Genomic DNA, 21,956 nt, shown 5'->3' on the forward strand with positions numbered 1-21,956 from the left:
TGTGTGTGTGTGTGTGTCAGTGTAGTATGTGTGAGTAGAGTCTAGTGAGTGTACATAGAGCCAGTGCAAAAAAATGACGATAAAAAAATAAATGCCCATTTTTCTCCTGTAGCCCTCAGATCACAGGTATAGCGTTGGGAGTGCCGGCTGCCCTCATAGTCTGCCTGGCATTGTTTGTGTTGGGCATGCTGTACCACCGTGGCCTGGCCATCCACAGGAAGAGAGCCATGAGGAGGTACCTGGAAAGTGGAGAGGTGAACTTCTTAGGGAACTACAGCAACTTAAATGACAGTAATTTCTGCAGAGCTGAGGGAAATATTGGATGTACAGTATCAGGAAGTCTAATTTAGGCCCATTGTATCCAATGCACTTGTGCATTTGTGTAATGTGAACTAGTGTGTTTGTGTGCTAATGTACTTGTGTCTCTGTGCATGTGTGTGTGTGTGTGTGGCCAGAGTTTTGAGCCGCTGGGGCCAGGAGAGAAGGGAGCTAAGGTTCATGCCCGGATCCTGAGGGCCCCAGAGCTGAAAAAGGTCAAAGTCCTGGGCTCTGGAGTGTTTGGCACCGTACACAAAGGCCTGTGGATCCCTGAGGGAGACTCCGTGAAGATTCCTGTAGCTATTAAGACCATCCAGGACCGCACAGGCAGACAGACTTTCACTGAGATCACCGATGTAAGAACCACACGCTCTTAACACACCGACATTGAGTAACTCTACTAACCTCTAGACGGGATACACTAGAATCCCTTGTCAAATCAAATCAAACCTTATTGTCACCAGATATGTTTGTGTAACGGAGGTGGGTTTTTATTGAAGAGTAACCTTGCCTGAGACCTAAATACTCGCGTCAGCTCCCCGTAGCAAATGCCTGGGCTTTAGCTCAGTGAGCTTACACAGTCCTGTGGCACTGTCTGATTCCCTCTCTCACTCGTGTGTGTGCTCCCGTGCAGCACATGTTGTCCATGGGCAGTCTGGACCACCCCTACATCGTCAGGCTCTTAGGTGTCTGCCCAGGTGCCAGTCTCCAGCTGGTCACCCAGCTCAGCAGCCAGGGGTCCTTACTGGAGCACATCAGGCAACACAAAGACAGCCTGGACCCGCAGAGACTGCTCAACTGGTGTGTGCAGATAGCTAAGGTAAGGTCACAGGGTCACGATCAATAAACAGTAGAACCCTTTTTGGTTCCAGGTCCTGTTCACCCCAAAGAACCCTTTTAATGAACCCCTATAAAAACGTTCTACCTGGAACCAAAGCATTTCTTTCTTACTATGGTACAGCAGAGAGAAAATACGTTATGTTTCTATCATTGAGTCTCTGGTCTTTCTTTTTGTCTGTTATTATCAGGTCTCTATGATGAAACCTGTGTGTGTCTTCTCTTCAGGGCATGTACTACCTAGAGGAGCACTGTATGGTGCACAGGAATCTGGCTGCGAGGAACGTGATGCTGAAAAGTGATTATTTCGTCCAGATTTCTGACTATGGCGTGGCTGACTTGCTCTATCCCGATGACAAGAAATATGTCTACAGTGACAGCAACAAGGTAATCAGGACTCATGAATCCTGAATTCACTGCTCCATTCTCCATAATGCATCTATCAATATATAATGTTTCACAAGTGGTTGTCCAATAGAACAGACAGAATGAGCTTCCTGTCACACCTGCTCCCGCTCTTCCCCGCCACGCTCCCCAGCATTGAGCACTCCTGCCACAATCATTACGCACACCTGCCGCCCCCCCCCCCAATTGTTGGATTCCCCTGGACTCAATAACCTCTGTCATTACCTTCCCTATATCTATATCTGTTCCCTGCTTCTGCATGGATTGTCTTATGTCCTTGTATACCCGTGTGCTGATGCTGTTCCTGTCTTGTTTATTGCCTATTCCTGATTAAATGTTTGATGCCCGTACCTGCTTCTCATCCCCGGTGTCAGTCGTTATACTTCCCTTTCTGTTTCTATAGCTAGGTTTCCATCCAATTGGATGTTCATGTGAATATTCTATAAAGGAAATATGCACATTTCCCACTAATGGTCTGTTTCCACCAAACGGACTTGTTGCGGGGGGGGAAAAAATCAGTGCGTGATGACGTAATACACACTTAATGTACTTTTTCGCTTAGGTTTTCATATACCAAGTAAAAATCTGCAGTACAATGTATTTACTATCAGATTTTCAACTCTACCTGGTAGTTTTGTCACAAACTGTTGCGTTGAATAGAAAATGTGCCTATTCTGGTCTTGGTACGTGGGTTCTATCCAACAGCTTGCAGATACAGTGCAGGTCTACCTGATGAGATTATTACGAATAAGAGCGAGAACATTTGTATTTGTCAAACGCCAACCAAGCATCGATCATCATGTCACCAGAATAAAACCCTCGATATTTATTGGAAAGGAGCATGAGGATCACCGTGCACTTTCACCACCCTGGGAAGTTCATCGTAACTTATTTCATCTGTAGCCTAATAAACTGCATGGATTCCCGAGTCGTAGTGGAAGGACCACACACCATATCATGGCATGACTCTAAGTTTACTTCGATATGATGGTTATTATATCAATATTTGCACATAAAGGCATTTCCTCCGCCATTTCTCGTATCATACATTTTACCAACACAGAAAGATCCCACCATGTAGAACCAACAAATAAATCTCTCTGTCTTTATAAAATTGTACTGAAACGTTTCCATCACAGCTGTCGTGATTTCTTTTTATATGGTATGGAAACGTGGTTTATGTTACTTCCAGACTCCCATAAACATCAAATGGATGGCCCTGGAGAGTATCCTGTTCCGGAGATACACTCATCAGAGTGACGTCTGGAGTTACGGTAAGACAGCATGATCGGCATTTTATAACATGTTTGTGTATGTACAGTATGTCTGTCTGTCTGTCCGTCCGCCTGTCGTCATTATGCATCACCTCTCCCGACTCCAGGAGTGACAGTCTGGGAGATGATGTCATTTGGGGCAGAGCCCTACGCCTCCATGCAGCCACAGGACGTGCCCAGTCTACTGGAGAAGGGAGAGCGTCTGTCCCAGCCCCACATCTGCACCATAGACGTGTACATGGTCATGGTTAAGTGTGAGTAACCGTACAAAGTAATGTACACACTATGCACATCCAACGACCGACACAACTGCCGTGGGATACGAGGAAAATTACCAGCACACTTTTGAAATTCTCCTATTTTTATTGGCAATGATCCCCGTCAGAACATTAATAGTTGAAATGCTGTTATTAAAATGACATGTGTTCTCCTTCTTTTCAATTGGGTGACTAACACAAAACATACCTCTCACTCGGTGCTCTTTGACACACGCAAATTAATCTCATACTCTTACAGTATATGCATGGTGCCAGCCGCTGCACCCCAGCAACCTTGGACATTAAAAATCTTATTGTTTTCTATTACCAGGCTGGATGATTGACGAGAATATTCGACCAACCTTCAAAGAACTGGCCAATGACTTTATTCGCATGGCAAGAGACCCGCCTCGCTACCTTGTCATCAAGGTAAGGAAAAGATTACAGCGCTATATTACTTTCCTGTCTATACGCTATGGACGTGATGTAGCATTTTCCAGGAAGTAGCCTTGTAGTTTTTAACTTTTGTAGGCTTTTTGAATGGTTTTTAAAATGGGCAAAAATGTAGCGCAGTGGTCTTCAACGTAAATAAAAGGTATCTGGTAGAAGTAAAGTCATCCACAAACACTAATATAATTGTATTGTACATATACAGTGGGATCTGGTGTTGGATCATTTGATAAAGATGAACAAAGAAGACTGAATAGAATAAATTATACAAATACTGAGTTATATTCTATGCTCAGAATTTTTTTTGAAAATTACATCATTTTATACTAATATAATTGCTCAGAGAAAGAGATTTGGTTTCACGAGTAATAAAACAAAATCTAAACGAGATGGGTGTCAATAATTCTGACCCCTCTGTTTTCAATCTTCTCGCACCTCTTCAATTCAAACCACAGGTTTTCAAAGGGGGTACAAGTCCGGAAACTGAGATGGCCATTTCAAAATGTTGATCTTGTGGTCACTTCTTTGTGTATTTAAAAAGATGTTTACCCCCAATTTTGTGATGACGATCTTGTCTCATTGCTGCAGCAGGCGAAGGTCAAGTCATTCATTCTCCGTAACATGAACCACCAAACCGCGCTTCTTAACACTCGATCGCTTAACCCGGAAGCCAGCTGCAACAATGTGTCGGAGGAAACAAAGATCAAATGACAACCGAAGTCAGCCTGAAGGCACCTGGCCCGCTAAACAAGGAGTTGCTATAGCGTGATGAACCAAGTAGAGCCCCCCTGGCCAAACCCTCCTCTAACCCGGATGACGCTGGGCCAATTGTGCGCCGCCCCATGGGACGCCCGGTCACTGCCGGTAATGACACAGGATCGAACCCTAGGCTGTAGTGACGCCGCAAAACTCTGCGATGCAGTGCCTTAGACCGCTGTGCCACTCGGGAGGCCTTCTTTGTGGATTTTGATTAGTACTTGGGGTTATTGTCTTGCTGGAAGATGCACTTGTGGCCAAGTTTCAGCCTTCTGACAGCAGCAACAAGGTTTTTGGATAAAATGGCCTGGTACTGGGTAAAGTTCATGATGGCGTTGACCTTAACCTGGGCCCAAGGACCAGTGGAAGCATAATATCCCCATAACATCGAAGATCCACCACCACATTTTACAGTAGGGATGAGGAACATAACATGACCAAAAGTATGTGGACACCTGCTTGTTGAACATCCCATTCCAAAATGATCGGCATTAATATGGAGTTGGTCCCCCAGCTGCTATAACAGCGTCCACTCTTCTGTGAAGGCTTTCCTCTAGAAGTTGGAACATTGCTTCCATTCAGCCACAAGAGCATTGAGGTCGGAGACTGATGTTGGGCGATGAGGCCTGGCTCGCATCTGGCGTTCCAATTCATCCCAAAGGTGTTCGAGGGAGTTGAGGTCAGGGCTTTGTGCAGGCCAGTCAAGTTCTTCCACACCAATCTCGACAAACCATTTCTGTATGGACCTTCAGCAGTGTCATGCTGGAACAAGGAAGAGCCATCCCCAAAATGTTGCCACAAAGTTTGAAGCCCAGAATCATCTAGAATGTCATTGTATGCTGTAGCGTTAAGATTTCCCTTCACTGGAACTAAGGGGCCTAACCCGAACCATGAAAAACAGCCAGAGACCATTATTCCTCCTTCACCAAACTTTACAGTTGGCACTATGCATTGGGGCAGGTAGCGTTGGGGCAGGTGTGCCTAAATAGCCGAATCCACTCATTTGAAGGCGTGTCCACATACTTTTGTATATATATAGTGTGTTTTCTGCATATGCATTGTTCTTTTCAAGGCCAAACCTATCATTGGTGTGCATGGCCAAAGATATATTTCATGATGTGTAATGACGTGTGCAGTTGTGTTCTAAATTTGTGATTTACTGCATTATTATAGGGTAAGTAGTAGTGCTGAGCGATTAGTGCTTTTTGTTTGGTTTCAGTTCGATTATAAAAAAAAAAATGAATTATTATTATTATTATTATTATTATTTTTACATTAAATGCACTATGCATTATGTGGGTTGAATGCTGTAACAATGCAGAATAAAACAATTAAGAAAAGTCCCATGATGGTAGTGACTTCCCATTACTTCTCATCAATTATTGACCATCATTTCTTCATATTACTTTACTTTAATAAAATATTTAAGTTGTAGTGTATATTACATTTGTTTTAAGTCATCATATCATCTCTATGGGGTTGCTGCCTGTGAAACTCGGAAGATCCCCAAGTGGTTCTTTCAGCAAGACAATAACCCATAGCAGACATCAAAATCCACTAAGAAATGGTTAATTGGCCACAAAATCAACATTTTGCAATGGCCATCTCAGTCTTTGGACTTGAACCCCGTTGAAAACCTGTGGTCCATAAGCACAGATGAAGGATATCAAGGATCTGGAGTATTTGGACTTGAACCCCATTGAAAACCTGTGGTCCATAAGCACAGATGAAGGATATCAAGGATCTGGAGTATTTGGACTTGAACCCCATTGAAAACCTGTGGTCCATAAGCACAGATGAAGGATATCAAGGATCTGGAAATATTCTGTATGGAGGAATGGTCTGAGATCCCTCCCGATATGTTCTCCAATCTCATAAAACATAATAGAAAAAGGCTCAGTGTCTTTATCCTCACAAAGGGAGGGTACTGGAGTATTGAAAACATGGGATCCAATAATTATTATGATTTATTTATTTTTACTTGTTAAACAAAATGTCTTTCTCTGAGCAATTTTATTAGGATAAAATAAAATTGTTGAAAAAAGGAAACACCAACATAAAGTGTCTTTAATAGGGTGTTGGGGCACCACGAGTCAGATCAGCTTTAATGCACCGTGGCATAGATTCTACAAGTGTCTGGAACTTTATTGGAGGGATGCGACACCATTCTTCTACAAGAAATTCCACCATTTGGTGTTTTTTTATGGTGGTGGTAAATGCTGTCTCAGGAATTGCTGCCACTCCATAATCTCCCATAAGTGTTCAATGGTTTACATCGTTTTCATGCTCATCAAACCCTTCGATGACCCCCTCGTGCCCTGTGGATGGGGGCATTGTCATCCTATGGGGGCATAGCCATGGTAGCCAAAATAATGGCCTGCCCAGAATTTTTATACAAGACCCAAAGCACAATGGGGTGTTAATTGCTTAATTAACTCAGGAACCACACCTGTGTGGAAGCACCTACTTTCAATATACTTTATATCCGCCATTTACTCAGGTGTTTTCATCATTTTGTCAGTTACCTGTAGCTCAGTATTTGTATTATTTATTTTAGCAAGAGATCCAATAATTCCGGTCTCCGCTTTATCTTAAATTACATTTTTGATTAGGGGACTGACCCCGGAAGTATGACCTAATGCCATGTCACTTTCATAGCGTATTCCAAGTCCCCGAGTGGCCCATTGACAGAAGTCATTGGGCTTGTTTGACATTGCAGCCGACAGTGCAGGCGGCTGCAGACTGACTGATCTACAAATAACCTTTCATCATAAATAACTATTCATTATTATTTTTAGATCAGTTAGCAAGTTACAATTTACCCATGATATATATTTTTCCCACAATTTACGGTTTTGATCCTCTTTCGAACACGGCCCTTATTAATGACGCTTTGCCTATAGGACAGAGGAGAGGCGGGGCCAGAAGAATCCCACCAACGGGGATCAGCGCTTGCCAATTTGGAAGCGGGCCTGGAGGACCAGGATGAAGAGGGATTGGAGGACGGTTTGGCCACTCCTCCTCTCACTTTGTCCCCATCCAGGACTCTCTCTCGTTTGAGGATGAGCTCATACAGGGTAAATCTTACTTACAGCATTCTGCACACATAACTCGAATTTTGGCACTAATCACTCATTGACACCTATTGAGTTACGCACGCAAATTTCTAGTCATAAAATGACAGTGGGAACTTTAACCACTCCCTCTCAGAGTTCCAGTGCGACCTCTCAGGCTGGACCAGTAGGGTACCTACCCATGACCCCCGGCCCTGGAGATAACCCCTGTCAGGTGAGACACCACAACTCATCATACATCACAGCTAAGGAGATCTTATTAGCACCGTCATTTCCTACCTTCGAATAGCCAGATACCACTGGCCCTAACACATCACATCTTCAGTACAAGAGGTCTTGGCCTTATAATATGGCCAGACATATTTAGTTGAGAGCAATGAGTAGCATGACTCCCATTTGCCAAATGGCTTTGTTTAAATCAGTATTATGGCTGAACATTGCCAAAAGGCAATAACTGCTCTAGGAAGTTCAGACACATTAAAAATATTATTTTGTGTTTATCTCTATCCCACTGCCAGTCCCATTTGGTGGTGATATTTATGAAGATAATAAGGTTGATGATGTTGCTGCTACTCCTCTTGTTGTTGTTGATGATTTTGTGTAATGTTTTCCTCAAACTCTTTCCATTGTGTGAACTTCATACAGCTGTTCTCCCAGCGGTCTCGTCTGAACTCAGCTCGGACGCTGTCGGAGGGGTCAGAGGGCAGTGGCCTGGACAATGAGCTGGCAGAGGGAGTGTCACTGAGTGGCAGCCTGTGCAGGCAGCAGCTCAGGGCTGGCAGGGACAGTAGTGGCAGTAGTACCCACCACACCTCCACCACCATGGTGCATAGGAGCCAATCTGCAGTCTCAAAGTCACCCTCCTACAGGCCTGAGGAGGAGGAGGAGGAGGAGGAGGACCACTATGGATATGTACTGCCTGGAGTATCGAGCACTCCTGAGAGAGGTGAGAGGGAGAGGTGACACCTGGATGTGACGGCTACACAGTGAATGGATGTGATATATTTTTTACATCTGTTTTGATGGAGTGATTCTAAGTTCTATTCTCTAATATCTGTTTTCTCCTTTCCATGGTAGATTCTCTCCTGTCCTTCCCAGCCTCCAGAACTTCTCTCCCAGGTAGAGCATCTCTTAGGGGCTCTAGGAGCTTCAAGAATCCACTGTCACCATTGGCAACCATCTCAGACCCCACCGAGGACTATGAGTTGATGACCAAACAGCCGTCCCCTCTGCCCCGCTCCCCCAGAGTCACCTCTGTACAGATAGAAGGGCCTTCAACTGTCCTATGGAGGAAAACCTCTCCTCTGCCCTCCCCTACCTACAATACAGCACCCTCACCACTAGAGGGGGACTCACTGATGCAAGGGGACTCTCCAAGCACTGCAGCTGCTCTGAGGGGAAGCCAGAGGCCAGCAGAGGTCACTGACAGTTCTGTGGCTGTAGTTGTATCAGTAGAGGGAGAGGAGCTGCAGCCTCTGTCTGAGAGGCCTGACAGTGGAGCTGCTTTGTTTGGCAACCGAGGGGCCTCTCAGGGTCAGGGGAGGCCAGAGCAGGGGGCAGTAGTGGAGTATGAATACATGGACATCTGCAGCACCGTGAACACCACAGACACAAAGAGACCCATCTGGGAGAGGCGTGAGAGCCGAGCAGCTGACTTGAGGACAGTGACAGAAGAACGAGAGAGAGAAAGAGGAAAGAGTCCAGACCTAGAGGAGGAAGAAAGGAAGGATGAGGAAGCTGGAGAGGAGGATGACGTTTACCAGTATACTAATAAACAACCCAGACTCCTCCAAGAGAGCAGCCGAGAGGTGGGTCCCAGCCCCAAGCCCAGCCTCCGCTCCAAACCCAGCCTCAGCCCCAAGCCCAGCCTCAGCCCCAAGCCCAGCCTCCTCCCCAAGCCCAGCCTCCTCCCCAAGCCCACTCTTAGCCCCAAGCCCAGCCTCAGCCCCAAGCCCAGCCTCAGCCCAAAACCCAGCTTCAACCCCAGCCCTAACCCAATGCCAGATGGCTCCACAGCTATGGTAGAGAGCCAGGTGGAGGAGTATGAAGAGATGGATGCCTTTGGAGGGGAGTCCAGGGGCTCCCAGCGAGTGGACCACCAGGAGGCAGAGTACCAGAACCTCCCAGTGCTAGGGAAGGGGAGGGCCACCACAGTTGGGGTGGAAGGGGGTACGAGCACCAGGTGTGCCGGACTGGGGGTGGAGGGGTACATCAAAGCGTGCTCCGGTGTGGGAGCGGTAGAGCCGAGCAGCAACACATCGTTTGACAACCCTGACTACTGGCACAGCAGACTGTTCCTCAAGGCAGATGCTGTGCGCACATAATTATGTGGACTGAGAAAACAACAACCATGATGATGTAAGCACCGACAAATATATTTGATATAATCATGTATCAAGCTCTGGTGCAGCTCAACCAGTAACGTTCTTTTAGCGCTACATTACTGGTTGAAGTTTTTTTGTTGTAATGTAGTGTATGTATTCTCAGTTAGTTTACATCTTCCACCCAAACCTCACGAACCAAAGAAACATAGGCAAAAAGTGTCCTGCGTAGCGTTGATGTTATCTATCTGTTTATAGCGCTGTCGCCGTCTGGGAAATGTAACCAAGTAGGCAGCTCAACATCAAACGGCTAGCCTAAAACTGTCAATAAGTCAAAGGCAAATAGTACAGGGAGAAATATATAGACACAGCATACAAAATGTACATAGACAGACATAGCATGTATACATAAAGCAGAAATAGGCGGCCAACGTACACACACTAATGCTGGATCACATTCCCGTGTTTGCACTTCAACTTGTTCCACTTCCTGGTGAAGCCAATGTTTACCTACGTGGAACCTCGAGGTTCCATGGGTGAGGTCTGCCATGTAATGTACATTTGTAGCTTATAGTTTGCTATGTGAAATGAAGTATTCTTGATGAACATTTATGAATGAATTTCAGTCATGTATTGGCTATGTTATTGCAAGTGATTGCACTGTTTTGTCAAAAAAAATTATACGTTTTCATGTAATATAATGTGAATTGCTGTCATGAAAAATTAATACTGATACATATAATTGTTTTACAACAGTTTTGAGTTTTGCATTTGATTGTGTGTGTGTGTATATATGTGTGTGTGTGTGTGTGTGTGTGTGTGTGTGTCTGTACTTGAACAGAGCTATGCTCAATCATGAGGCATCAAAGCCAAAGGAACTGAATAATATTAAGAAATGCTATAGATAGAAGGAAAGTAGTGTGGAAAATCTAACAAAAAACAATTAGACAACAACAAATTAAATCGCTTCTAGACAATTTCCTGGACAAAATGTTTCACTGTAATAGTGACGGTGTAAACTTAGCAGTAGAAAACCTAAACAGTATATTTGAGCTCTTAACTTCCCTATCAAATCTAAACATTTCAAGCAGACAACCTAAGAAATTGAATTACAATGACAAATAGTTTGATGAAGAATGCAAAAACCTAAGAAAGAAATTGAAAAACTTGTCCCCGCAAAAAACATAGACCCAGAAAACCTGAGTCTACACCTTCACTATGATGAATCACTAAAACAATACAGAAATGTACGACGGAAAAAGAAGGAACAGCACGTCAGAAATCAGCTTAATGTATTGAAGAATCCATAGAATCTAACCACGTCTGGGAAAATTGGAAAACAAACAACAACACGAAGAGTTATCTATCCAAAATGGAGATGTATGGAAAAACCACTTCTCCAATATTTTTGGCTCTATACCAAAGAACAAACAGCAAAAACATATACATGATCAAATACAAATCTTGGAATCAACTATTAAAAGACTACCAGAACCCACTGGATTCTCCAATTACATTGAATGGTCTACAGGACAAAATACAAACCCTCCAACCCAAAAAGGCCTGTGGGGTTGATGGTATGCTAAATGAAATGATAAAATATACAGACCACAAATTCCAACTGGCTATACTTAAACTCTTTAATATCATCCTCAGCTCTGGCATATTCCCCAATATTTGGAACCAAGGACTCATCACCCTAATGCACAAAGTGGAGACAAATTTCACCCCAATAACTACCGTGGGTTATGCGTCAACAGCAACCTTGGTAAAATCCTCCGCATTATCATTAACAGACTTGTACATTTCCTCAGTGAAAAGTAGGGACTGAGAAAATGTAAAATTGGCTTTTTACCAAATTACAGTACGACAGACCACGTATTCACCCTGCACACCCTAATTGACAAAAAAACAAAACAAACCAAAACAAAGGCAAAGTCTTCTCATGCTTTGTTGATTTCAAAAAAGCTTTTCGACTCCATTTGGCATGAGGGCAAATTAATGGAAAGTGGTGTTGGAGGAAAAATATACAACACTATAAAATCCATGTACACAAACAACAAGTGTGCGGTTAAAATTAGCAAAAAACACACACATTTCTTTCCACAGGGCCGGGAGGTGAGACAGGGACGCAGCTTAAGCCCCACCCCCTTCAACATATATATATATATCAACAAATTGGCGAGGGCACTAGAACAGACTGCAGCACCCGGTCTCACCCTACTATAATCTGAAGTCAAATGTCTACTGTTTGCTGATGATCTGGTGCTTCTGTACCCAACCAAAGAGGGCCTATAGCAGCATCTAGATCTTCTGCACAGATTCAGCCAGACCTGGGCCCTGACAGTACATCTCAGTAAGACAAAAATAATGGTGTTCCAAAAAAGGTCTAGTTGCCAGGACCACGAATACAAATTTCATTTAGACACCACTGCCCTAGAGCACACAAAAAACTGTACATACCTTGGCTTAACCATCAGCGCCACAGGTAACTTCCACAAAGCTGTGAACTATCTGAGATACAAGGCAAGAAGGGCATTCTATATGCCATCAAACTCAACCTCCCAATTAGAATCTGGCAAAAAAAATACTTGAATCAGTTATAGAACCCATTGCCTTTTATGGTTGTGAGGTCTGGGGTCCGCTCACCAACCAAGAATTCACAAAATGGAACAAACACCAAATTGTGACTCTGCATGCAAAAATATCCTCTGTGTACAACGTAAAACACCAAATAATGTATGCAGAGCAGAATTAGGCCGATACCCGCTAATTATCAAAATCTAGAAAAGAGACATTCAATTCTAAAGCCACCTAAAGTGATTTGCAAACCTTCCATAACAAATCCATCACCTATAGAAAATGTACCTGGAGAAGAGCCCCCTATGCTAGCTGGTCCTGGGGCTCTGTTCACAAACACAAACAGACCCCACAGAGCCCCAGGACAGCAACACAATTAGACCCAACCAAATCGTAATAATTACTTGACACACAGAGTACACAGTGGCAGAGTACACCTGGCCACTGTGCACTTCCTAACCTCCTGCCAAATGTATGACCATATTAGATACACATATTTCCCTCAGATTACACAGACCCACAAAGAATCCGTAAACAAATCCAATTTTGATAAACTCCCATATCTATTGGGTGAAATACCAGTGTGCATCACAGCAGCAAGATATGTGACCTGTTGCCACAAGAAAAGGGCAACCAGTAAAGAACAAATACCATTGTAAATACAACTTATATTTATGTTTATTTATTTCCCCTTTTGTACTTTAACTACTTGCACATCATTACAACACTGTTTATAAACATACTATGACATTTTGAACTTTTGTGAGAGTAATGTTTACTTGTACATTTTTTTAAATTGTTGATTTCACTTTTGTTAATGATCTGTTTCACTTGCTTTGGCAATGTAAGCACACGTTGATCATGCCAATAAAGCCCTCCAATTGAATTGAACATTGACAGAGAGAGAGAAAAGCAAGTCGAGATGTGCATACACTATTTTCGATTAGTCATCATGCAGAAATGCAGATCATATAACACTGAAGAATGGTACCACCAGGCCAAACTCGAATGACTACTGAATAAGGCCTACATGTTCTGATCTTTTTTTTGTATTCAATTCGGTGCTCAGCGTACACGCATTGCGTGGGACGTTGTCCGCTAGTAGGAGGGGTCTCAGGCGTTTTGGGCCTGGGCTACAACTGCGGAGGAGAGAGCAGACCAGGCAGCGTGGTCGAGTCTGTAGCTGAAACCCGCGGGGGGAAAAAAAAAAGTTACTTTGAGTGAGAAAAGAGAGACCGAAAATATGTCCGGAGACGACGATCCACAAGAGCAGACCATCGCCGATGATTTGGTCGTCACCAAGTACAAAATGGGCGCCGAGATTGCCAACCGTAAGCGAATATGAAGATGTTGATTTAGTAGACGATCGAGTTTAAACGTGACCGAGGTGCACTGGTTGTAGCAGAGTTGACTAGCTAGCATATTCATTATCACAATGCAGCCATGTGCTGTGTCGCTAGCTAGCGATAAATAAATGACTCGTCAGGGCTATCATTTTGCCCGTGTCGTAGGGAAATCGTAGCCACGAGTTAGCATGTTATTGCTAGCTAATACTAAAGTTAGTCTATACGTGCACTTATGTAACCGCTAGTTAGCTAAAGTGGCTAAATGATGGTGGCTAACTGACATGCTGCTAGTGAGCTAACTAGCTAAGATTCAATGCACTGCCTGGGAAGTTGTCACTGCTGGTAAAAACTAACTGGTCGAAAAAACTGCCTTCTGAATAAGTTATGATCCCGTTACATCTACCTAGTTACTAATTGCAAAGTTTAGTCAGTTAATTGCCAGAGTTATTTCAACTAGCTAGCTAGGAAGCACAGCTGTTAAACGCAAAGAGCTCGTTTTTTCCCCAGCTATCATCTCTTGCATGCTGTCAATCATCCTGAACTGTCACCTGCGGCAAGTGAATCGTTCTCTTAATAAACCTATGGGCTCTCATTGTATATGTAACAGTCTTGCGTCCGTCCCCCAACCCGGGCTTGAACTAGGGACCCTCTGCACACAATCTAAAAGTTACCCATGAAGCATCGTTACCTATCGCGCCACAAAAGCGGCGGCCCTTTCAGAGCAACAGAAAGGACTTCAAGGTTCTCAGAGCGAGTGACGTCATCGCGCAACGCTAACTAAGCTACCCATTTCACACCGGTTATATGTCAGCACTATTACCTTCAGCATCTGTCAGTTCAGTGGCAATGCATTGCCTCAGACCTGCAACACGTAACACAACTATAGCTAGCAGCTATGCAATAACGTTACTCCCTGTGCACCCACCTATAGCTATGATATACTCCCCGTGCATCAACATTGAAGACCTGGAAGTGTGTTCCTTGGAATTTATGTAAATCCTGATGATCCCTCATAATGCTCCTGGGAAGGGATCTTCATGTACTTTGCCTCAATGACAATAATCATCTATTTTCCTCATGGAATGCTTCGTAACAACCGGTGTAGACTACTAACAGAATAACTGTGAAATGCTATTCGACAAGCAGATTTAAAAGTGTGAATATCCACGGCCTTGCCTTATCAAGGTCTCCATCAGTCATCTTCCCTGATCCTAATACTAAATACTTGAAGCTTACTTACTTAACCTCTGTTCGGTCCTCGTGTCCTTTCCTATCCAGAGGCCCTGAAGGCTGTGGTGGAGGCAGCCAAGGCTGGTGAGACAGTTGTCAGCCTCTGTGCGAAGGGAGATGCCTTCATCATGGCTGAAACTGGAAAGGTCTTCAGGAAGGAGAAGGACCTGAAAAAAGGTATGGGCCTCATCTCATTGGTTATTTAAATAATTTGCGTTGTCATGACTGAGTGAAGTCAAGTAGCTTTTCTAGAGTTTTGTAGTTTGTAGTTTTGTAGTTCTCCTTGCCTCCTCAAAACGCCAGAGGGAAGTGAGGAGAGAGGAGACAAGGAATCAAGGAAAACACTTGATATTCTCTTGTGTAGACAGTGCATGGAAAATGACTTGCTGACATTAGTCAATGTGATTAAATGTCTGTACTTTATTGCCTCCCTCAGGCATCGCTTTCCCAACCAGCGTGTCTGTCAACAACTGTGTGTGCCACTTCTCTCCGCTGAAGAGTGACCCTGAGATCGTACTGAAGGGCGGGGACCTCGTCAAAATGTAGGAACGTTGTATTGCATTGAACACTGTATGGAACTGTTAACGGCTGTATCTGTGCCCTTTTCTGTATTGCTGGCCCTATTCAACTGTTGGGAGACTACCCCCTTCACATGTCAACGCACGGGCCAGTCTGATGGTCTTGAGTCACTGTGCCTCCTCTTGTGTTGCCTGTGCAGTGACCTGGGGGTGCACGTGGACGGCTTCATCTCCAACCTGGCTCACAGCTTTGTGGTGGGAGTGACCAAGGTAGTAGTACTTCAATCTTTGTTGACGTTAGTAAGAGTGCAGATGTCAGGCAAAAATGCCAGCGTACGGATATTAACAGAGACGGACGCGCGGCACATCAGACTATTTTTTTTAAGAGGCGTAGTGCAACAGTCACGTAACGTTAGGAAGAGGATTGGCGGAGGCATCCGCATAACAGATGGTTGGTTGTCTTGCGTCCTGTGTAATCAGCTGCTCCGTTGCGTCACATTCACGTCCTGTTTTTCCCCCTTCTCTCCACCAGGATGCTCCGTTGACGGGGCGTAAGGCTGACGTGATCAAAGCGGCACACCTGTGTGCCGAGGCCGCCCTCAGACTGGTCAAGCCTGGAAACCAGGTGAGGTGCTGCGTCAGCGCTTCACTGAGTGGACAGTCAGGGGACTAGACTGGTCCCGGATCTGGTTGTGCTTTATCGCCATCTCCTATGGTTTGAGTTGGCTGAATTGGCACAAACAGATCTGGGACCAGGCTAGTCAGGGACACAAAAAAAAGAAGCTTAACAAACAAATCAAGTCGGTGTCATTGTGACGGTACTGTATTTCCAGCAGTGGATTCATAGCCGTTTCTAACATTTTAGGGTGTCTTGTCTCTCTCGTTCAGAACTCGCAGGTCACGGAGGCCTGGAACAAGATCGCCAAGTCATTCAAATGCTCAGCCATTGAGGGTGAGTGAGTCCCCGCTTGCCATTTAAACCTAGTTGGCGCCTCACTGCCATATTCATACACGGTACATTCAATCCCTCACATCTTGTACAGGCAGCTTGCCAAATCACATACCGTGTTTTTATTCCAGTGTAACACTCTCTCCTCAGGCATGCTGTCCCATCAGTTGAAGCAGCACGTTATTGACGGAGAGAAAACCATCATTCAGAACCCCACGGACCAGCAGAGGTGAATTGGAGACACGATCTGTTAGTCCCAGATCCCTGGCTTGTTTGCTATTACTTGTCCGACGCATGTCTCAAAGCTATGTTTCTCATGTCTTTGTTGTGTCTGAAGCACCCGGTGAATTACTAATAGTAGTTGCTCTTAGGGGGAACATAAGGTTGAATTGTTAATGGCCTTGTTGCTCTCTGTCTCTGTAGGAAGGACCACGAGAAGGCTGAGTTCGAGGTGCATGAGGTGTACGCCGTGGATGTGCTCATCAGCACCGGAGAAGGCAAGGTGAGGGATGCATTGGATGACTACTGTCCAACTCCTGTCGTCACTTTGAATGGGCTGTAAAAAAAATAATAACTCCTTTCATTGCTCTAACTTCCCATGTCTTCTACTCTACTCCAGGCAAAGGATGCAGGCCAGAGGACCACCATTTACAAGAGGGACCCAGACAAGCAGTACGGCCTGAAGATGAAGACGTCCAGGAGTTTCTTCAGCGAGGTGGAGAGACGCTTCGACGCCATGCCTTTCACTCTCAGGTAACACACGAGACGCACCGCGTCCTTTTAGTCAGAACCGGTTCAATGAGAAACGTGTCGGGCAAATGAGTTTCTATTGACTTAAGACGATTTAAATCAATTGATTTAAGACATTGACCACAACCTGCCGCTGTCATTCAACTCAACTGATTCAATTGGATTTAGGCTATTGGGCTTCCTCCAACTGTTTCCCTTTTCTGTAATCAAAATTATAATTGTTTTTGTGTCCCTTTTTGATATTACCTCTCTCTTTTTTTTCCCCCCTCAGGGCGTTCGAGGATGAGGGTAAGGCTAGGCTAGGTGTGGTGGAGTGTGCCAAACATGAACTGCTGCAGCCCTTCAACGTTCTGCACGAGAAAGAAGGCAAGTTTAAAAGACATAACCAGTCACAGAGGCTATGAATGAACTTTTTTGTGTGAAATTTGTGATCCCGCGATGGATCGCCAAAGGTGAATTGACGCGCAAATAAAATGTCATTCTTTGTAATCCGTTCGTTCAAAGCAGCGTGCCACTTATTAAACTCGACAGTACAAAAATAGTTACATGGTCCAAATCACATTTTTAGTCACGTGCGCCGAATACAACAGGTATTCATTCACCTTACAGTGAAACGCTTACTTACAAGCCCCTAACCAATAATGCAGTTTTTTTTTTAAAAAGGATAAGAAATAAAATTAACTAGTAATTTAAGAGCAGCAGTAAAATAACAATAGCGAGACTATATACAGGGGTGCACCGGTTAGTTGAGGTAATATGTACACGTATGTAGAGTTATTAAAGTGACTGCATAGATGATAACAACAGTAGCGGCGGTGTAAAGGGGGGGGGGGGGCAATGCATATAGTCTGTAGCCATTTTGATTAGGTGTTCAGGAGTCTTATGGGGTAGAAGCTGTTTAGAAGCCTCTTGGACCTGGACTTGGAGCGCTGGTACATATGTTTACTGACTCCTTTCGTCTGTCTATGTCTAGGTGAGTTTGTGGCCCAGTTCAAGTTCACCGTGCTGCTGATGGCCAACGGACCCCTACGTATCACCACAGAGCTGTATGAGCAGGAGCTGTACAAGTCTGAACACGAGGTAGAGGACGCAGAGCTCAAGGTAAAACAACCAACTGCGGTAGACCGATGGCCTACTGCTCTGGGGAGCCACACTGGGGCTTCATGAAGACCGTAGGTTTTTAGCATCTTTCTGCCAACAAACAGAGCACGGGCCACTTTCTCAGGTGTTCTTGGGCGTGAGCTGGGGTCGTGTTCTTGAAAATTGAACCAGTGTCATTTTACGCTGAGCAACATCAGCCTCTTGTTTACGCTCAGCTTTTGCAGAATGAGGCTAATTAATCTAATGTGGCATGTTAGCTGACTTGGTATTTTCACTATGCTGAGATGGTTGCCTTGTTTTTTCTCTCTCTCACAAACCTACCTATTTTTGTTTTTTTTAGGCCTTGCTCCAAAGCTCAGCGAGCCGCAAGACACAGAAGAAAAAGAAAAAGAAGGTAGGCTACACGGTGCACCGTACTGTGATGTAAACACATGTACCGTGCCTTCGGAAAGTATTCAGACCCCTTGACTTTTTACACATTTTGTTACGTTACGTTAGCCTTATTCTAAAATGTTTTTTTCTCCCCCTCAATCTACACACAATACCCCATAATGACAAAGCAAAAAGAATAAAAAAAAAAAAAAAAAAAAGTATTCAGACCCTTTACTCAGTACTTTGTTGAAGCACCTTTGTCACTAATTACAGCCTTGAGTCTTCTTGAGCATGACACTACAAGCTTGGCACACCTGTATTTGGGGAATTTCTCCCATTCTTCTCTGCAGATCCTCTCAAGCTTTGTCAGGTTGGATGGGGAGCGTTGCTGCACAGATATTTTCAGGTCTCCAGAGATGTTCGGTCAGGTTCAGGTCTGGTTTCTGGCTGAGCCATTCAAGGACATTCAGAGACTTGTCCCGAAGCTGTGTGCTTAGGGTCGTTGTCCTGTTGGAAGGTGAACCTTCGCCCCAGTCTGCGGTCCTGAGCGCTCTGGAGCAGGTTTTCATCAAGGATCTCTCTCTGTACTTTGCTCCGTTCATCATTCCCTCGGTCCTGACTAGTCTTCCAGTCCCTGCTGCTGAAAAATATCCCCACAGCATGATGCTGCCACCACCTCACTTCACCGTAGGGATGGTGCCAGGTTTCCTCCCAGATGTGACACTTGGCAATCCGGGCAAAGAGTTCAATCTTGGTTTCATCAGACCAGAGAATCTTGTTTCTCATGGTCTGAGAGTCTTTAGGTGCCTTTTGGCAAACTCCAAGTGGTTTCCGTCTGGCCGCTCTTCCGTAAAGGCCTGATTTGGTGGAGTGCTGCAGAGATGGTTGTCCTTCTGGAAGTTTTTCCCATCTCCACAGAGGAGCTCTGTCAGTGACTAATGGGTTCTTGGTCATCTCCCTGACCTAGGCCCTTCTCCCACACTGGTCCTGGGGACTTTCATTGCTACAGAACATTTTTGGTACCCTTCCCCAGATTGGTGCCTCGACACAATCCTGTCTCGGAGCTCTACAGACAATTCCTTCGACCTCATGGCTTTGCTTTTTGCTCTGACATGCACTGTCAACTGTGGGACCTTAGACAGGTGTGTGTGCCTTTCCAAATCATGTCCAATCAATTTCATTTATCACAGGTGGACTTCAATCAAGTTATAGAAACCATTGTTGAGACTCAATTTTGAGTCTCATGGCAAAGGGTTTGAATACTTCAATAAATTATTTACATGTGTTTTTAATACATTTGCAAAAATGTCTAAACTGTTTTCGCTTTGTCATTGTGGGGTATTGTGTGTAGATTGCTGATTTAATCCATTTTAGAATGAGGCTGTAACGTAACAGAATGTGGGGGAAAGTCAAGGGGTCTGAATACTTTCCGAAGGCAGTGTAAATTCATCCAGGTCTCCCTTAGGAAAGACCCTAATGGGAGTTCACGCTTTAAATAAAAATACATGTTAATGTGACAACTACATGTTATGAGTCTTGCCTCAATTTCCAAGCAACTTATTTTTTGTCAAAAGGCTTCAAAGACCGTGGAAACTGAAACGGCACCAGGACATCCAGCGCCAGCGAAGGTCGAGGAGACCGAAGCTGCGAAATAAAACCTTCCACCCCCCCCCAACCCTGTCTTCGTCTCCAAGAATACTGACAGACAACTGACCAACCCAAAGAACAGACGTCAATAATCCCTCCATCCTACCCTCCTGTCTTGACATGCCTGCCTTGTGGCGTGGCCTAGCCTTCTGTGATGAAAACCTCCAAATGTAAACGATGTCAGACTACCGGGTGATGGTGTTGCTCACGCCTAAATTCAACTTCCTGTCACATCCCTACCCAACTGTCACATCCCTTTTCAATATCAATGTCCTTGAGACAGCAGGGTTCTCCCCCAGAATAGTAAACACGTTCGGTGCGATGACGCTGAAAGAGAGGGATATTGAGTAGAACGAGGGCATTTTCCGGAGTAGATTCTGTGGGAGACACGTTTATACCATCCAGTCATTGAGCCTTGAACTGTAATTCTATAATGATGTATGAAGGCAAAGCACGACAGTGGAGGGTTTGAGATGACTGCACTGCATTGTGCCAATGATAATTGTGTAAAGGAAAACCTTGTTTGAGGTCATAAGCAAGAAGTAATGTCTCTGAAGTGGATGTCGGTGTGTCCTATTAGGGAATTAAATGGGTAATAACTTAAACCCGGCATTAGTCTACATAACGCTGTTATAAACCGTCATGACCGCAAATGTTAACTGTCTACATTGTCACACAAACTTATTTACAGTGGTTAAGCAAACTTCCTAGCGGCATACCTAGCTATATTACCCCTAGTTACAGTTTGTGACATAACTGTCAAGTCCGTTGCCGTGGATATATAGTCGATGGATTTTTAGAACAGGGAGTCGGATAAGTGGCTTGCTCTCACTGCACATACAGACATTTGATATTCTTATACCCAGTAATGGAGGGTTCAGGTGTTCCCATTAAATGATTTGTTCTGTGTAGGACGCCATAATTAATTTCATACTTCACTGGTACTACCACTGCCACAGCGCTCAATGAATTCCACCTATATTAATCAGTGTTTACATCAGTTTCCATAGCTGTTTAATACTTGATACTTTCTATTGTAAAATAAATCCCAGTTTCAGAGGCTATTTTTTAGAATAATCTAGACTAGAACCATTACAACGCCGGCATTAAATAGCAAAGCCGTAATATTGAGTTTGGGTGGGGCAACTGATCAAAGGATTTACTAACCAACTGCTGCACCACTAGTTCTTGTTGGGCGTTTCATTCTGAATAGGTTATTCGAGGGAGAGATCCATCCTTGTGGAAACGTTTCTTTACTAGGTTGATGACTTTCTAAGTTTGTTCTCGTGAAAGAAATGTATCATCTCTTGCATTGTACATGTGTGTGGGTGTAATTCTTAAGTCCTTATTTGGGAAGTAAGAGGGGGTCGTCCTCGCAATTACAATTAGGCATTTAGAAAGGCCTTTGAAATTGTCATGTCAGAATTACAACCCATCTCGGCGTCCGTATTTTGCGTACTTGACTGAAAAGTAAATGCCTCGTTAATTCTGTGAATAAGATCCATTGATCATCCCACTATAATCAGATAAGCCTTTTGAAATATGGCCATTCCTTGATAAACTAACTCGACAGTCGACAGTTATGACTGCTGACCCCTGCACTGGATGTGGAAACCATATATGCCTCGATCAGTAACGCAATAGAGGTATTGACAACTGTTAAAATAATGTACATGGTCGTTCTTTTTTTTGGATTTAGAAAGAGGGAGTTGTTTTCTTCATGGTTTGAAATAAACTTTAAAACAAAATATGTGGATGTGTTGTTTGTCTC

General features: G+C 44.2%; 2 protein-coding genes across 3 annotated transcripts in view; both read left to right on the plus strand.

Moving 5' to 3' along the window:
- The window catches only part of LOC110491976 (receptor tyrosine-protein kinase erbB-3), a 30,582-nt gene extending 20,135 nt beyond the window's left edge, over nt 1–10,447 (plus strand). For both annotated transcript variants that reach the window (XM_036946885.1, XM_036946884.1), the window contains 11 exons: nt 113–254; nt 456–674; nt 953–1,138; nt 1,384–1,542; nt 2,753–2,834; nt 2,942–3,088; nt 3,423–3,520; nt 7,201–7,374; nt 7,508–7,585; nt 8,017–8,317; nt 8,449–10,447. In XM_036946885.1, the coding sequence (XP_036802780.1) occupies nt 113–254; nt 456–674; nt 953–1,138; nt 1,384–1,542; nt 2,753–2,834; nt 2,942–3,088; nt 3,423–3,520; nt 7,201–7,374; nt 7,508–7,585; nt 8,017–8,317; nt 8,449–9,695 (2,833 nt within the window). In that variant the 3' untranslated portion in view covers nt 9,696–10,447. The remainder of the gene's footprint in view (nt 1–112; nt 255–455; nt 675–952; nt 1,139–1,383; nt 1,543–2,752; nt 2,835–2,941; nt 3,089–3,422; nt 3,521–7,200; nt 7,375–7,507; nt 7,586–8,016; nt 8,318–8,448) is intronic.
- A 2,887-nt stretch (nt 10,448–13,334) lies between these two features.
- LOC110491978 (proliferation-associated protein 2G4) lies at nt 13,335–21,935 on the plus strand. The gene is made up of 13 exons (XM_021565890.2): nt 13,335–13,603; nt 14,897–15,025; nt 15,285–15,390; nt 15,567–15,636; nt 15,899–15,991; nt 16,255–16,318; nt 16,466–16,544; nt 16,739–16,817; nt 16,935–17,068; nt 17,337–17,431; nt 18,039–18,166; nt 18,507–18,560; nt 20,113–21,935. Exons 1-13 carry the CDS (start codon nt 13,516–13,518, stop codon nt 20,191–20,193), a joined length of 1,200 nt encoding a protein of 399 aa, XP_021421565.1. The 5' UTR covers nt 13,335–13,515; the 3' UTR covers nt 20,194–21,935.
- Nucleotides 21,936–21,956: the final 21 nt, after the last annotated feature.

The sequence above is a fragment of the Oncorhynchus mykiss genome, chromosome 16, assembly GCF_013265735.2.
Source record: "Oncorhynchus mykiss isolate Arlee chromosome 16, USDA_OmykA_1.1, whole genome shotgun sequence".
NCBI classification, from domain to species: domain Eukaryota; kingdom Metazoa; phylum Chordata; class Actinopteri; order Salmoniformes; family Salmonidae; genus Oncorhynchus; species Oncorhynchus mykiss.